Here is a 17,382-nt window from a genome sequence, read left to right on the forward strand (position 1 = left end):
AACAGAAGGAGCCCTCTGAGGACTCCTGCTCTGAGGGCCTCAGAAATGGGAACAAGAAATCTCAGAACTTCTTACTACCAGATAGGATCAGGATCCCTATGCACCCAGACACTGCCAGCATCACCACGCCATCCCTAGGAAGCAGCAGGGCCAGTTGGACAGTTCAGACGGTCAGGAGGGAAAAAGATAAGACATAGCAGGCGTGGTTAAGGCTTTATTGGTGATCAGCAGGGCTGGGCAGGGCCCACGCCGGGAGAGCAAGGCCTGCACACGAGGCTCTTCAGGGCAGTGCTGGGGGCTCAGGCCTGGGCTCTCCAAGCCAGGGGTCTGGTCAGGCTACTCACAGAAGGGAAAAAAACACATGGAAAGGAAGGATGATCTGGCTGGCTTTAGAGCAGAAAGGATAATGTCAGGGGGTGACTTCACTGAAGAAGAGTAGGGTGCTGTAGAGCTTAGAGATCCTGGATGAATGGGATTGGGAAAGAGTTGGGGCCAAATAGGGCCTGAGTGGGGACAAACAGAAAGAAACAAGGAAAAAACAAGACATCTGGTCCTGGGGTGCAGGAAGCTCCCGCTGCTCTCCAGGGCCCTGGTGCAGCAAGCATGGCACTGGCTCCTCGCTCCATCTCCTGCCTTCCAGGGCACTACTTGCTGCCCCACATGGCACTCTTTATGTACAAAGGGCACGGGAGGAAGCAGCTGCACTTCATGTAAGCAGAAATCCTCTCGAGGCCATAAGGATAAGAAAAAGGAAGTTGGATCACGATCAGCTGCCCCACTGGGGCTCCAGCAGCTCCATTTCAGATACCCAAGTTGGGAACCCCAGGACAGCCCCTCCTTGTGGGGGCAAGTGTTAGAGAAGGCAGTCTTCCTGCCGTCCCTAGTGCTGAGAACTCAACCCCTTCGGTTTCCTCTAACTAATGTGCTATCTTACTAAGACCTACCGCACACAGAGACTCCACTCTGTGGATATCCACCAGAGAGGGTGATGTATAGGCATCTCTGGTTCTATTACACTTCGCTTAACTGTGCATCCCAGGTATTGTGTGTTTTACAAACTAAGGTTGGTGTCAACCTTGCATCAAGTAAGTATATCGCCGCTATTCATTCCAAGAGCATTTATTTGCTCATAAATGTCGCTAAATGTCTCTGTCACATTTTGGTCATTATAGCACCATTTTCAAATTTTTCATAATCATTACATTTGTTAAGGTGGTCTGTGATCATTTGATCTTACTTTTGCAAAACTCAACATTCAAAAAACTAAGATCATGGCATCTGGTCCCATCACTTCATGGAAAATAGGAGGAGAAAAAGTGGAAGCAGTGGCAGATTTTCTTTTCTTTGGCTCCAAAATCACTGCAGATGGTGACTGCAGCCATGAAATTAAAAGACGCCTGCTCCTTGGAAGGAAAGTTATGACAAACCTAGACAGCATATTAAAAAGCAGAGACATCACTTTGCTGACAAAGGTCCCTATAGTCAAAGCTATGGTTTTCCCTGTAGTCATGTACGGAAGTGAGAGTTAGACCCTAAAGGAGGCTGAGCACCAAAGAATGGATGTTTTCAAATTGTGGTTCTGGAGAAGACTCTTTAGAGTCCCTTGGACAGCAAAGAGATCAAACCAGTCAATCCTTAAGGAAATTAACCCTGAATATTCATTGGAAGGACTGATGCTGAAGGTACAATAATTTGGCCACCTGATGTGAAGAGGAGACTCACTGGAAAAGACTGATACTGGGAAAGATTGAGGGCAACAGAGGCAACAGAGGATGAGTTGGTTGGATGGCATCATTGACTCAATGGACACAAGACTGAGCAATCTTCAGGAGATAGTAAAGGACAGAGAAGACTGATGTGCTGCAGCCAATGGGGTTACAAAGAGTTGGACTTGAATTAGTGACTATGCAACAACAATTGCAAAAACACTACAATTCCCTGAATGCTCAGATGATGGTTAGCACTTCTTAGCAATAAACTGTTTTAAATTAAGGTAAATACATTCTTTTTGTAGACATAATGCTATTGCACACTTTGTAGATTACAGTAGGGGCTTCCTTGGTGGTTCAGTGATAAAGAATCTGCCTGTCAATGCAAAAGACACATGTTCCATCCTTGATCCAGGAAGATCCCACATGCCATGCAGCAAACAAGCCCGGGAGCCACAGCTATTCCACATGCTAAACTACTGAAGCCCACGTTCCTAGAGCCTCTGCTCAGCAACAAGAGAAGCCACTGCAATGAGAAATCTGCCAACTGCAAGTAGAGAGTAGCCCCTGCTTGGCACAACTAGAGAAAAGCCAACCCAGCCATGAAGACCAAGCACAGCCAAAAATAAATAAATTTTAAAAATTATTATTTTTTTTTTTAGAAAAATTACTTTTAAAAAAAGTTTACAGTATACTATAAACATAAATTTTATCAGAGGCAGGCTCCAGGCTTTGCCCACAGAGGGCCCCCTAGCACCACAAAGAGACTCAGAAATACATAAACAACTTGCAGAAGAGACCACTGTACCCAATGACTCAGCAAACCTGGATGAAAGCTGATAGAAAAGTATAAAGCTCAGTGAAGTGAAGTCGCTCAGTCGTGTCCGACTCTTTGTGACCCCGTGGACTGTAGCCTACCAGGCTCCTCCGTCCATGGGATTCTCCAGGCAAGAATACTATACCCGGCCGTCGCCGGCAGTCGGAGAGAAAAAAAAAAAGAATGGAAAAACCAAAAAAGAAAAAAAGAAGAAGCAAAAAAAGAATACTATAAAGCTCAGTACCAGATTCTAATTATTTCTCTTTAAGAACAAAGTCCAGCTGCCTGGCCTGAGACTTGAGCCTAGTCTCACTGGGCCCCTAGAGTTTCAAGGATTCAAACATCCTGGGGCTGCCTATATTCCACAGTCCAGGCCCCAACAGGCCACACACTGCAGCCCACATCTGTCTCCAACTCACTTCCAGGCCATCATCCCAGCTCTTGAATGATCCCCGAGGCCGATCAGCTTGGACTAGAACAGAACTGATGAGAACTAGCTGAGAAAGGAGATTGTATGATGGAGAGAGGGAATAGAAAGCAGACTGTAGGCTGAAAACCTACTGGACTAGAGCTTCAAATTCCCAAACCTGACATAAAGCAGACTGTCGCTCCCTAGTTGGCTGACTGAGGGTACCAGTGGTGAGCTGGGAAATGAGGTCAGGCTGCCCTCCTCCAGAACCACGGAGGCTCCACCCGCACCACACCGCTCGGGGTTCCTATAGTTCTCTAGCTGCCTGAGCCCCAGAGGTTGGGCACCATATTATGTGACTTCTGCATCTCCCCTGCGCCTGACTCAGTGCCTCATACTGAGGAGAGGGTCAGATCAGTGAACGTGACTTAAAATGATGTTCTATCACATCTCTGAGACAGAATCTGGGGTGATTGGAAGGAAGAAGGAAAGGAAGACAGAAAGGAAAGAGTAGTGGTCATCACAAGAGGTGTCAAGAAAAATACTTCCACATGGGCATCTACCTATGTTTTCAAATGTCAGCGTCAATTAGTTCTGGGGCTGCTGCTCAGACGCTTCAGTCGTGTCTGACTCTGTATGACTCCACAGACTGCAGCTGCCAGGCTCCTCTGTCCATTGGATTCTCTAGGCAAGAATACTGGAGTGGGTTGTCATGCCCTCCTCCAGGGGATCCCCCTGGGATTCAAACCCAGGGATTGAATCTGGGTCTTCATTGCAGGCAGATTCTTTACCACTGAGCCCCCAGGGAAGACCCCATTTAGTCCTAGGAATCCTAATACAACCCCAGGCTGGGATATGATTGCTGCTAAGCTCCCCAGGAACCAGGAGAAAAAATTGTCTCTGTCTTTGATACTTGATATCAATCCTACTGTGTCTCACTCTACTAATCACAGCTGCATACCATCTCCTGAAGGTTCTGCTTCCTCCACACTGTCCAGGGCTGTGAACTCAGACAAGAAAAGGACCTGAGCTTTTCTTTTCAGTACAAGAAACAGAGAACCACTGACTGTTGCCCATAGACGCCGGATGCTCTCACTGGGAGCCCAGCACAGGCTGTCTGTGATCTTCAGCAATTACTTGTCCTTTCAACTTAATTCCTTACTATAAGACAGAGGTGATAATGTGCACCCATGGGTGATTCATGTCAATGTATGGCAATAACCACCACAATATTGTAAAGAAATTATCCTCCAATTAAAATAATTAATTAAAAAAAGATGGAGATGATAATTCTTCTACCATGTAGAAATGTTGCAAAGATGAAACACAATATATGTAAGATGCTCAGCAGATATCCTGGTATAAATCAATCATTGATAAATGGTAGGTATTCTTAATTTTTAGCCCCGAGACTAAGAAAGCATCCTGGAGAAGAAAAAAGAGATATAAATAGTGAGAAGTTCAGGAGAATTAAATCAAAGCAGTCGAGGAAGTCTTTCAGGTTTGGGAATTCATCCAGGCTTAGGTTCCAATCTGTGGTGCAGGTCAACAATGTCATAAGTAGAGAAATCCACATGGGTGAGCTGCAGAAAGGCAAAGCAAGAATGGGCATTAAACTCTGAACCTGGGCAAAATGAAATCCTGGCTCTCAAATCTGCCCTCCCCGCCCCCTTACCTTGTCCCCTGCAAACCAATGCCTTTTTCCCAGAAATTGGGATAAAAGCTTCATCTTCAGAGGGATTCCCTCCAATTACGCAGGTTTCATTTTCTCCTGAAGGAAAACACAGCTGTCACTGCCCTCAGATACCGACTCCCTGGCAGAGAGCAGGCCTCCCAGGGCTGTGTCTGATCCCAGCTGCCAGATGAGCAGCCATGCTTTCCGACTGAACCGGGGTCGGTGCCCACGCTGCAATTCAACCCACCTGTGTTCACTAGACTCCTATGGGTACCACCTCCCACGTGTGAGAGGCGATGGGAAGGCAGAGGGCAAAAACCACACTGTTCCTGACCCGTCACCACTCAGCTCCAGACACCTGCCCTAGGTGTCTGAAACTGGAGAGTGATGCAGCGTGTGATGCAGCCAGTGGTTGCCTCGCTGATACTCAGAGTCAATGTGGCCACATCTTCTGGATTTACATGTGCTTTCTCTTGACTCTAGAATGTTGACAGGTTCTATTATTTTATAGAACATGGTGCAGGACATCAGAACATATAGTGTCCAGTATTCAGTCAAGAAGTCCAGCCTCTGGTCTCTCTTCTGCATGGCCCTCCATAATTCCCTCCAACTCTAGCGCTGACATTCTGAACTCTCTAGTGAATTAACAGAAATTCTATGTGATATAACCTCGGAATACTAAATTACATAGTATAAATAAATACAAACAGCAAGATTTAAATGTGTCCTAATTTATGTTAATTTTTTAAAGATTGTTAAATCAAAGGAATATATTTTTCACTTGAAAGTAAGAAAATAAAATAAATATTGATAAGAATCTGCCAAGTGGGATATCAGAAAAAAAAATTATCTACTTATATTACTTTGAATAAAGAAATGCAGACAAACGAGGACTGCAGGATTTTAGAAAAGAAACTAACTTCAAGGTGAAAAATATGGAAAATAAGAAACAATGTTAAAAAGAAAAATTTCAAACCTAATATGTTTATAAAATAGTTTGTTAATTCTCTGAAAACATTAGCCTAATCAATATTTCATCTGTCTAACAACAAAAACAAAAACACTGTTACCATTTAGAAACAATCAGGACTGAGCAAAAGTCCTCAAAGTCAGTTACATTTTTTTAAACTGGGGAAATATTTTTCTCAGGTAATGGCTAATTACCGTTGCAACCAAATAAAGTGAAAGTGTTAGTCACCCAGTCGTGTATGACTCTTTGAGACCACATAGACTGTAGCCTGCCAGGTTCCTCTGTACATAGAATTTGCCAGATAAGAATACTGGAGTTGGTTGCCATTTCCTTCTCCAGGGGATCTTCCTGACAACCAAACAGAGCTAACATAAATGTATTAAAACATGTGTTAAAAGACATAAATATTTTGAATGAAGATCCATAAAGAAAAATGATAACACAAAAGGACACTTGGTCCTCGAAAATTTTCTGGATTATTACTCAAAACTTTCAAAAAAGGAATGGATTACATAAATTTTCACAAACTGTAGACAAGTGTGGCCTGAATGCCTTAACCTGGAAAGGACAACACAGGTGAGGATGATTATAATCACTGTCACTTATGAACCTAAATCCAAATATCAGCAATGACAGCTTAGAAGCACAGAGTGTGGTGTTTTGGTATAAATACCCTGTGCTCACAGGGAGCATTTGAGAACCAGAGAAAAGACAGAGGGACAGGGAGGTGAGAGAGAGGAGAAAGCAAGTTTGGAAAACTAGCATCCAGGATCTACACAAGTTCTTTGTAATTTCTGAAAATTTCTAGAAGTCTGATACATCAAACCTTAAAAAATATACTTATCACATGATCCAGAACATGCATACCTATGTTATTATTAATTGAAAAAGTTTCATTAAGAAAGACTTACCTTATCAATATATGTTACATTCTGATATTTAAATCCTATTCCCTTTTTAAAGTGCTCACCTCCACCCACTACATCTGTTGTCTTCCACCATGAGCAATTCACAAATCACTGGTAGAGTTTTGTGATTGTCATGACTGGGAAGTGCTACTGGCAGCTAATGGGTGAGGGGTTGGGATACTGCAAAAAACCTCACTATGCCTAGGACAGCCCTCCACAGTCTAGAATTACGCCATCTAAATTGTCTGGTGCTGAGGTTAAGATATTCTAGTCTACGACCAGAGGTCAAAACCTGCAGCTGGTTTTCCTCCTACTGCCCTGGCAGGAGGAGCCAGAGCACCCACGAGCCTGGTCACAGACCGACAGCAGGGAGGGCTGTCTGCAGGGACGACCAGAAACTGTCTTCCTCTGGGGGCTGTCTCCGCAGGCACCAGGCAGCAGATCAGGACAAGAGCAGGAGAGCGGGGCAGAGAATGTGGTGCTGGGCTGGCAGCCTGGGCCTCCCGGGTGCAGAGTGTGGTGGTGTGGGGTCGCTCTGGTTGTCAGAGAGCGGAGCTCACCAAGCTTCCAGGGCCGCAGCACTGACCTCTGCTAAGACAGCTCATTCTCCAGGAACTGCTGACATGTCTATACCGGGAAGAACTGAATGGATTGTTACACCGTGTCCAAGGGGCAAGTTTGGGGGAGGTCTTTGGTGTGTCTCTCACAGCACAGCCCCGCTTAGACTGGGGGAGCTGGGTCAGGCGGTCATCAGGACACCCGTGTCTGAAAAGCAGTGACGTGCTCAGGAGAAGCCTGGACAGCCATGCTCCCCACAGTCAGACGCTGGGGTCCACAGCTCCTGTGACAGTCTGCAGGCCATCTTCCAGCCCCTGGAAGTGGGGTGGTCCTGCAACAGAGGTGAAGCAACCCCATTACACCAAAGGTGAAGGGCTGGGTTGGCTGACCCTACCTCTAAGATCACAGCTGGAAACCTCCCTGGCACTGAGAAACAGGAAAAGAAATTTGAAAAACAAAATAATAATAATAAAAAACCCACATGACTGAGAAGATTGTACAGAAATTTGCAATAAGTCACTGTGAACTCAGTGTCTAGACTGAGACCTCTGTTTTTATCACCCTCGTAGGGTGATCGAAAGTTGAATATGTAAGCATCTAATGACTGCCACACAAGGATATTGGTGATGGACAGGACCACAGTGCATCTCAATTACCACTGTTTGCCCACAACTTGCCCTTTAAAGACCTTAAAATAATGACAATGTCAAGGAGATTGACCAGTGGAAAAGAGGACCTCTTCTCTCCAAACCTACTTAGAGTTCTTTTATAAGGCATCTCAGCCAGTCCCCTCTAATTCATAAGTCTTGTAAAAATGGATTGCTTTAGCTCTTATATTTTGCTTTAAAAACATATTTATTATCATATTCAAAGTGTGTGTTCATTTGCTCTAGATAATAAGCTAGAATAGAACCACAGTAAGTTCCACTTTGCCCATTAAAAAAAGGTTGTGACTACCATCACTTCATCTTTAAACTGTGATCCAGAATTAAATGAGTAATGGGGTGAGCATGGGACACAGGGAGATTTATAGACTGGGATTTATTCAGCAAGTGGAAACATGCACAGCCAGTAAACAATTAGAAAAATGTAAAGGTAGGAAATGGCAGGGTATGATAATGAGCCCGTAAAATTAGCATACGATGAAATTATGACACCCCAAGTGCCTAAGGTACAGGAAAAGGGCCCGCATGCCTTGCTGGGGGCACCATCAAATAAATTACTCTCTCTCCAGAGCAATAAAATAGTCTGCTATTAAAGCTTAAACCATTCTCACACTTTGCCTTCTAGTATCTGCCAGGGGAACTACCAAATAAAGGCCACAAACCAGAGGAAAACATTAGCTTAAGATGACACTATCATAAGGAAAAGTAAAAAATAGAAAACCCCAGATTGCCCAGTAGTGAGTGACTGACTAGGCAAATTACACTTTATCTACTGGAAGCATTGAGACATATCCAGTAAATATTTAGTAATATGTGCACAAGTGTATGGCTAATAGGTATAGATTTTTAAGGGAAACATTAAGAGAAAAAAGAGCAGAACCTAAAAATGTATGTACACACAAATTACATGTACCCAAAGAAGTAGGCATGAGTAAAAATCAAGTGAATACAACTAATATTAAATACAACTAGCTTAATAACTCTTCACTGAACACCCAGTATCTTCCAGGTGCTGTTCCATTTGTATACAAACACACCTGAAAGACCAGGAACAAGAAGAGACAGAAATGCCTGCTTTCATGGTATTTATATCCTACGGGGAAGACTGATGATAAAGAAAAACATAAGCAATGTAACAATGAGACCATGTTTATGTCCATCACAAGCAGTAAGGTGCACCATCTTAGGTGGACAACTCAATGGGTTTTTAGATATGTATCTTTTTATGGAATCACCACCTGGATCAAGATAGAGAACATTTCCAGCCCCACACAATCTCTTCAACAAAGACAAGCTCACCATTCAGCTGACCTCTGTTACCCTGGACTTATTTTGCCTGTTAATGATCATGTAAATAGAAGGATGTAGTAGGTGCATTTGGTGTCTGCATCCTTTTGTCCATATTGTGTCTCTGAGAGTCATCCATGTTATTGTGTCTAGCAGCAGCCCTTCATAATATTTTCATCATAAGTATATACATTGTATAATACTCCATCATATGAATAATGAATTTGTACAATGGACTTATATAACATATCACAGCTTATCTGTCCATTCTTGTATTGCCAGACATTAAAAAGTTGCCAGTTCTTGGCTTTTTAATATAAAGCCGCTTTGAACACTATGGTACATGTCTGTTGAAGACATAAGCACACATCCGCATTAGTATATAACAAGGCGTGGCATTCCAGGGGCATAGGGTAGATGTTGTTTAATTCCAGGAAGTGCTGTTGGTATTCCAAAGTGGTTGTTCCACCAGCAGTGAGTGATTGTTCCAGTTACTGCACATATTTGTGAACAATTGTTGGTCCTTTTAATTTTAGCCTGTGTGGGTATATAATTCGATTAACTGTGTTCATAACTTCCCCAAATCCAATATTGTTGGGCACATTTTCATATGCTTACTGGCCTTTTGGATATTCTCTTTTGTAATGCCCAATCAAGACAGGGGCCTTAGAGTTCACTAGTGTTTAGGATTCTGGGCTTTCAATGCCAGGGCCTGGGTTCAATCTCTGGTTGGAAACTGAGATCCTATAAGCCACATGATGTGGCAAAAAAAAAAAAAAATGCTTAGGCCTTTTTTTCATTGGTTATATTTTCAGCTAAATATTTTTGGATAAAGGTCCTTTGTGATTTGCAGTATTTTCTCCCAACTGAGCTTTGACTGAATACTAGACCCCCAAATAAACAACTATTTATGGTAGCATGGTCTGGGAACTCCTGAGGTCCTAGAAACTTTCTCATAAGCAGACCCCTGGACAGTGTGATTTGAAATTACTTCCAGAGGATGCAAAGCAGAGTGATGAATGGTGCCTGATGTAAAGGAGACCAGGAAATCTAATATACTCATAGAAGGGTGTGAACTAGGAACACAATAGCCCCAAGATCTCTATATAGACTCTGGACTTAGATACCTCACATTGGCAAGAACTGAAAAGCAAGTGCCTTAAGTTAAAAAAAAAAAAAAAATATATATATATATATATCCATCAGGTATTCAAGAGAGACTTGTTCCCGTGAATAAGGCTTAATTCTAGCTATATCTAATTGCATCAGAGGCCTGAAGGTCTTTATCCTAGAACTGTATAACCAACAAAAACATTACTTCAGTGTACACTAGCAACACATCTTCATGTATTCGAGGACTAAAGAAATTTACCTCCTGGGTAGCTAAGAAAATGAGGAAGTAACCCAGAAAGGTCCTGAATAACAGCTGCGCAGCAGCCAACAGAGGGCGCCTGAGCTCTTAATAAGGAGGAGGAATGGATGAGAGATGGAGGCTCAGGAAGAGGCCTCCCTTCTATTAACAGAAGGAGCCCTCTGAGGACTCCTGCTCTGAGGGCCTCAGAAATGGGAACAAGAAGTCTCAGAACATCTTACTACCAGATAGGATCCCTATGCACCCAGACACTGCCAGCATCACCACGCCATCCCTAGGAAGCAGCAGGGCCAGTTGGACAGTTCAGATGGTCAGGAGGGAAAAAGATAAGACATAGCAGGCGTGGTTAAGGCTTTATTGGTGATCAGCAGGGCTGGGCAGGGCCCACGCCGGGACAGCAAGGCCTGCACACGAGGCTCTTCAGGGCAGTGCTGGGGGCTCAGGCCTGGGCTCTCCAAGCCAGGGGTCTGGTCAGGCTACTCACAGAAGGGGAAAAAAAAAAAACATGGAAAGGAAGGATGATCTGGCTGGCTTTAGAGCAGAAAGGATAATGTCAGGGGGTGACTTCACTGAAGAAGAGTGGGGTGCTGTAGAGCTTAGAGATCCTGGATGAATGGGGTTGGGAAAGAGTTGGGGTCAAATAAGGCCTAAGTGCAACAAATGGAAAGAAAGAAGGAGAAAACAAGACATCTGGTCCTGGGGTGCAGGAAGCTCCCGCTGCTCTCCACACACAGCACTGGCTCCTCGCTCCATCTCCTGCCTTCCAGAGCACTACTTGCTACCCCACACGGCCATCTTCGAATACACAGGTTGTGGGAGGAAGCGGCTGGACTTCATGTAGGCAGAGATCCTCTTCAGGCCCTGAGGGTGGGAAAAAGAAGGTCAGGCCTCAGGTCTGCTGCCCCACTGGGGCTCAGGCAGTTCCACTCCAGACTCTGAGTTGGAACCCTGGTCCAACCTTTCCTTGTAGAGAGAAGCAATCAGCAAAAAACAATCTTCCTAGGGTCCCTAGTTGTGATAAGTTACCTCTTCATTTTCTTGTCACTAATGTGGTATCTTACTATGACCCGCCACACATGGAGAACATGCTGGGTTAGCTGCTGTAAATACAGAGATGAGAATACACAGCCATCCCTCATTCCAGTCCACTTCAAATTACTGTGATTCGCACAAAATCAAGTTGTGTATTTCGCAACTTGAAGCTTTGTGTCAACCATCATTAAGCAAGTCAACTGATGCCATTTTTCCAACCACATTTGCTCACTTTCTGTCTCTGTGTCATCTTTGGTGATTTTCCCAATATTTCTACTTTTTCATTATATTTGTTATATCAGTCTGTGATCAGTGATCTTTGATGTTACTGTGGCAAAAAAAATCAAACTCATTTAAGACTCAGATGATGGTCTCAGCATTTTTTGGTAAGAAAGTTTCAGGGTTTTTTTGTTTATTTGTTTGGCCGAGCTGTGCAGCATGTGGGATCTTAGATTCCAGAGCAGGGATCAAACCCAGGCCCCTGGCAGTGAAAGCATGGAGTCCTAACTACTGGACTGCCAGAGAATTAATGCCCAGCAATAAAGGATATTTAAATTAAGGTAAATATATATATATAATTAGGTATAATGCTATTGCACATTTTACAGGCTACAGTATACTATAAACAACTTTTACATGTCCTGAGAAACCAAAAAAGCTATGTGACTTGCTTCACTGTATTGTGGGCATCTAGGCCCAAACCCTCAATACAGCAGGGAGGGTTGTATCTTAAAGTCTCTATAATGGGCAATTTCCTTCCCTCTCTTTCCTTCTTCCAGTTACTCATGATTCTGTCTCAGAGACAGGACTGTACATTCATCTTAAGTCATGTTCACTGATCTGACCCTCCCCCTGGTACCAGTCACTGTATCAGGCCCAGAGGGGAAGCAGAAGTCACACAGACCTGGCGCCCAGGCTCTGGGGCTCAGAGCAGCTGGAGAACTACAGGGATTCTAAGGTATCTGTGATGACTGAGAACCTCCACAGAAGCAACCTAAGAGTGGTTCTAGTGTGTCCTTATCTGAGGGGAAACAGGATCGCAGAGGTTAAGCACCTTCCTCACATTCAAGCCACTAATAAGTGATAGCATGGCACACAGCCTGGCTCTCTCGCCAACTCTCTGCTCTTGGCAAAGCACTCCCTTCCCCCACCTCCCCACAGGAGGGCTTGTCTTTCCCCCTGCACACAAACCTGGTTCTTTCGCAGAGGGAGACTCCAGGCTTTGCCCACAGAGGGACCCCTAGCACAACAAAGAGCCTCAGAAAGTACATGAGCAGCTTGCAGAAGAGACCAGATCTCACCCAATGACTCAGCAAAACCCAGAGGAAAGGTGATAGGAGGGTGTGAAGCAGCAAGACCAGGCTCTAATTATTCCATTTAAAGGACAGAATCCAACTCCTGGCCTGGGACCTGAGCCCACTCTCACTGGGCCCTGACCTACCTCATCCCCAGTCCTGCTACAGCCAACCAGGCAGTGAGACATTCAGATGTACCTATGCACCATCTTCTCAAGACAGACAGTGCCCAAGAGTTCCCAGGAGTCCAAGACCTAGGACTGACTGTACCCCACAGCCCAGGGGCCAACAGGCGACACACTGCAGTCCACATCTGTCCCCATCCTCCTCCCCAGGCACTCATCTCAACTCTTTGTTGCTCTCCAATTATTAATAGTTGACTGAGGGTGACGATGAGCTGGGAGGTGAGGTCAGGCTGTGCTCCTCCAGAACCAAGGGGCTTCCACCCATACCACACAGCTTCGGGGTTCCTGTAGTTCTCCAGCTGCACTGAGCCCCAGAGTTAGGACTCCAGGATTCTGTGACTTCTGTATCCCTCCTGTACCTGACACAGTTCCTCAAACAGAAGACAGGGTCAGATCGGTGAATGTGACTTAAAATGAGTGGACTGTCCTGTCTCTGAGACAGAATTATGAGTAACTGGAAGAAGGAAAGAGAGGGAAGGAAACTGCCTACTATAGAGACAAGATAAAATCTTCCCAAGAAGGCACCTACCTATGGAAGAAAAACCCAGAACCAATTACATTTCTGGAAATCTCAGTACAACCCCAGAGAGGGAGCCAATAGCTGCAGGGCCCTCGGATGATCAGGAAAAAACATGTCTTTGACACCTAAGATCACTCTTACTGTGTCTCAACTCAGCTAATGCCAGCCACATCCAAACTCCTGAGATTTCTGCTTCCTCCACACTTTCCAGAACTCTGAGCCCAGACAACAAAGGGGCCTGAGCTTTTCTCTTCCACACAGGAAACAGAGAGCCACTGACTGCTGCCCATAGAATCCAGACACTCTGACTGGGAGCCCAGCACAGCCTGTACTGGTTCCGTGACCATCAGAAATTACAAATCCTTTTGGCTTATCCCTTGTCTTTAAGATGGAGGTGATACTTCTTTACCTTGTAGAGATAAGGCAAAGATCAAATCTGACACAATGTGTGTAAAGTCCTGAGCAGAAAACCTGGCATAAACCAAGTTCTCAACAATGCTAGTTATACTTTGTTTTCGTTTCAATTAGGAAAGCTGCAGGGAGAAGGGTGTAGAGAAAAGAGATGTATTAATAGTAGGAGGATCAGGAGAATACCTCAAAATGAGAAACGAAGTCTTTCAGGTTTGGGAATTCATCCAGGCACTTGGGCTCAAATATGCGGTGAATGTCAAGAACGTCATAAACCAGGAAATCCACATAGGTGAGCTGCAGAAAGACAAAGCATGAATGTGCACAAACTCTGAACCTCAGGAAAATGACAGCTCTCCCTCCCCTAAAGCCATCCCACTTACCTTGTCCCCTGCAAACCAAGGCCTCCTCCCCAGAAACTCTGAGTAGAGCTTCATCTTTCCAGGGATCTCCTTCAAGTATTGAGACTTTAGTTTCTCCTGAGACACAAAACAGCTGTCACTGCCCTCAGACACAGACTCCATGGCAGAGCAGGCCTCCTGGGGATGTGTCTGATCCCAGCTGCCAGATGAGCAGCCATGTCCCCCGACTGAACCTGGGTTGGTGCCCAGCTGCCATTCAACCCACCTGTGTTCATCAGACTCCTATGGGGACCACCTCCCATCTGTGAGAGGCGATGGGAAGACAAAGGGCAAAACCACACTGTCCCTGACCCTGTCACCACTCAGCTCCAGACACCTGCCCGGGGTCAGACCAGCAGTGCTCTGAGACTTGGCAAAGCTCAGGCCTCAGACCTCAGGCTGATCAACACTAAAATAACTAGGAAAGAAGTCCTTTGTTCCAGTGTGGGAGACAGAATGGTGTGGATGCCTGGACAATTTCTGGACAGTTGTAAAGAATTGGAAGCTGAAAGGAAGGAGGGAAAGGAATAAAGTCTGACTCTGGGCTGCCCACTGGACACATGTCCTGATCCCCGAGATTCCAAGGAGGAGGCACTAGTTGAACTCATAAACACCTATCTAGGATCTGAATTTCTACCCTGGGAGGCTGGACTCTACCCTAAGATTGATGGGAACTGAGTCCAAGGTTGCATTTCATGCACCGGGAGTTCTAAGGGTCACTCTTGGAACTCTGTAGGGACTAGTTTGGTGAATCAGGAGTTCTAAGGAGTTTAAATGGCAAAAGGACCCATGTAGATGGGACCCTGTCCAACTCAGCAGGAGTGGACTCACAAAGTCAGGACTTTAACAGATCCTGACCATGCAGATGTAGACCCAGCCCTGCCCACCAGGCAAAATGGATTTATGTCTGAAATGCTGAAGAGGAGGCATTGGGCTAACAAGGTAAATACCCTGTCTAGGAACTGAATTTCCACCTTGGGGAGTCTGGATTCTATCCTTAGATTGGGGAGAACTGAGTCAGAGCTTCTATATCCTGAATTAGAGTTATGAGAATCACTCAGGGGACTCCATATAGACCAGCTCAGTAGCTCCAAAGAGATCAAATTACAAAATGATCTGTGTATAAGGGATAAACTAATCTAGTCTCCTTTTAAAGCACATCCAGCCCAGATCAGCGGGAGGAGACTCACAAATTCAGGGTTGTAGCAGAGTATAGCCAACTCATTAGCAGTGTCCATAGCCTGGTTCTCCAATACATCCATGCGAATCTTCTCCTCCTCTGTCTCCCCACCTGTAGCCACACAACAGAGACTCACCCTCAGTATCCCCTCCCAGCCCAGCCCAGGGCACGGCCACCTGTATCCCTGCCCCCAACCCCAGCCCCACTCACACATGTTGTGCTTGCGAGCAATGTAGCGAAGGATGGCCTTGCTCTGGGTGAGCTTGTGAGCTCCATCAATTAAGTAGGGCAACTGGAAGAACCACAAGGCCAGGTCAGGTGAGCCACCAGGCTCCCCTGCATCTGCTCCCTTGAGCATGGGCAGAGAGGAAACCTGGCACTCACAGAGCCTGTCCCATGGTGGGCACTAAATAATATGCTGTAAAATGGAGGGATGAGCTGGGACACAGAGCATCATGGAAGGGCAGGGCAGAGAACCAGGAAGCTCAGAGGCAGAGCAGAAAGCACCTGCTCCTGAAACCTCTAAGCCAGGAAAGGAGATGGATGGAGACACTGTCCACTCCCCCTCCCAGCACCCCAGCCCCTGCACCTACATTGGGGAAGTCCAGGCCCAGCTTGAATTTTTCATTCAGCCACTGGCTTCTGTCATAGTCGGGAGCTGAGAAAAAGAAGATGCAGTGAAACAACCTCCCAGGAATCCAACCCTCCTTTCCAAGGGACCTACAAAGGAGTCAGGGGCAAGACCCGCCTGAACTGGTGGATCTGGAATCTGAACCACTAATCTCACATGGAGCTTTGAGATGAAAAACAAACAGAAATTTCCTGAAACTTCATGAGTAATCCTTACAAGGGATTTAGGTAAGCACTAGGGGGAGCCTGTGCCAATGGCTGATACAGGACCCAGCTGTGGACTGTCATATCCTTCCTTGGAGGTCAGCTGCACCCTAAGGGGTTAGGGAAGGGGCAGGGCCCTGCTCCAGCTGATGGAGGGCGGCAGACGTGAACAACAGGGGTCAGGACATGGGGTGCTTGGCACCAAACCAGCATGAGTTGGGCAGAAGTCAGGACACAACAAGGATGCCATTACCGTCCCCCATCGTGTACTTCTTTTCCTCATAGTTTGATTCTGTGTACTCCAGGAGCAGGCGGATGGCATGGGCCAGCTGAGAGAGATGCCAGAACACAGGGCAGACGTCAGGTCTTGACTGCAAAACTTTCAACGTTCCAGTCACTCCCATACTCCCATCCCAACCCTCTCCCCCATCCACCCACTTCGGAGCACGCGCGCACACGCACACACACACACATACACACACACACACACACACACACACCTGGGAAGGAGGCGGCGGTGCGAAGGGGCTAGGCTGCAGCGTGCAGAAACACACACACACACCTGGGAAGGAGGCGGCGGTGCGAAGGGGCTAGGCTGCAGCGTGCAGAAACACACACACACACACACACACACACACCTGGGAAGGAGGCGGCGGTGCGAAGGGGCTAGGCTGCAGCGTGCAGAAAACTTTTCTGGCTTACCGGTCCCCAACTGCGCAGCATATCCCCGCCCGCCTCCATCCCACCCGCCCTAGCGGACCCCCGCTCACCCCGCGGATGTCCCAGTAACCCAGGGTCATTGCCATAGTCGGCGTCTGTGGATCGGGTTTCCAGCTCCCCACCGTTGATCTGGAAGTTTATCCGGTGCCTGGGTCAAGTCTGGGTGTGGCCTGAGTGAGGCCACGCCCCATCGCCTCTCTCCGCCCCGACCCCAACTATTGCCCAATCTCGGAAGCTTCCTGGGACTCGGGGCACCCGCTACTCTTGAACGAGGCATCTGCGCCCAGGGCTGTAGAAATAGTCAATTTCCCCCTCCAGCCTCAAAACGCGGGATCAGAGCTCTGGACACCAGGACGCTGAGGGCAGCCTGGTTCCCGTCGCCAGTCTGATCTCAGCTAAATCGGGGGAGTTGGTAGTGCGCTCGGGGAACAAGCCTG

The 17,382-nt window shown here is 46.2% G+C and overlaps 1 protein-coding gene across 2 annotated transcripts; it reads right to left on the minus strand.

The window, feature by feature from the left end:
- Positions 1 to 201: 201 nt before the first annotated feature.
- On the minus strand, positions 202 to 17,145 carry LOC122436576 (glutathione S-transferase Mu 1). Of its 2 annotated transcripts, XR_006268046.1 has the most exons (9): positions 16,996 to 17,145; positions 16,479 to 16,554; positions 15,985 to 16,049; positions 15,602 to 15,683; positions 15,402 to 15,502; positions 14,194 to 14,289; positions 13,997 to 14,107; positions 11,092 to 11,231; positions 202 to 579 (listed from the first exon to the last, which is right to left on the minus strand). XR_006268046.1 is itself a non-coding variant. In XM_043460404.1 (8 exons), the coding sequence occupies exons 1-8, from the start codon at positions 17,029 to 17,031 to the stop codon at positions 11,142 to 11,144; spliced, it is 657 nt and encodes a 218-aa protein (XP_043316339.1). In that variant the 5' UTR covers positions 17,032 to 17,145; the 3' UTR covers positions 10,709 to 11,141. The 2 variants fall into 2 exon arrangements, 1 of the variants encoding a protein (XP_043316339.1); XM_043460404.1 differs by lacking the exon at positions 202 to 579 and having other exon boundaries at positions 10,709 to 11,231.
- Between the last annotated feature and the right edge of the window lie 237 nt (positions 17,146 to 17,382).

This window comes from Cervus canadensis, chromosome 2 (assembly GCF_019320065.1).
Source record: "Cervus canadensis isolate Bull #8, Minnesota chromosome 2, ASM1932006v1, whole genome shotgun sequence".
Lineage (NCBI taxonomy): Eukaryota > Metazoa > Chordata > Mammalia > Artiodactyla > Cervidae > Cervus > Cervus canadensis.

Coding starts and splice junctions, on each gene's coding strand:
- LOC122436576 (XM_043460404.1), bottom strand. CDS start 17,031: ATGGCAATGACCCTGGGTTACTGGGACATCCGCGGG. Junction 16,050..16,478: donor GAAGTACACGATGGGGGACG/GTAATGGCATCC, acceptor TCTTTTTCTCAG/CTCCCGACTATGACAGAAGC. Junction 14,108..14,193: donor CTTGGTTTGCAGGGGACAAG/GTAAGTGGGATG, acceptor GTCTTTCTGCAG/CTCACCTATGTGGATTTCCT.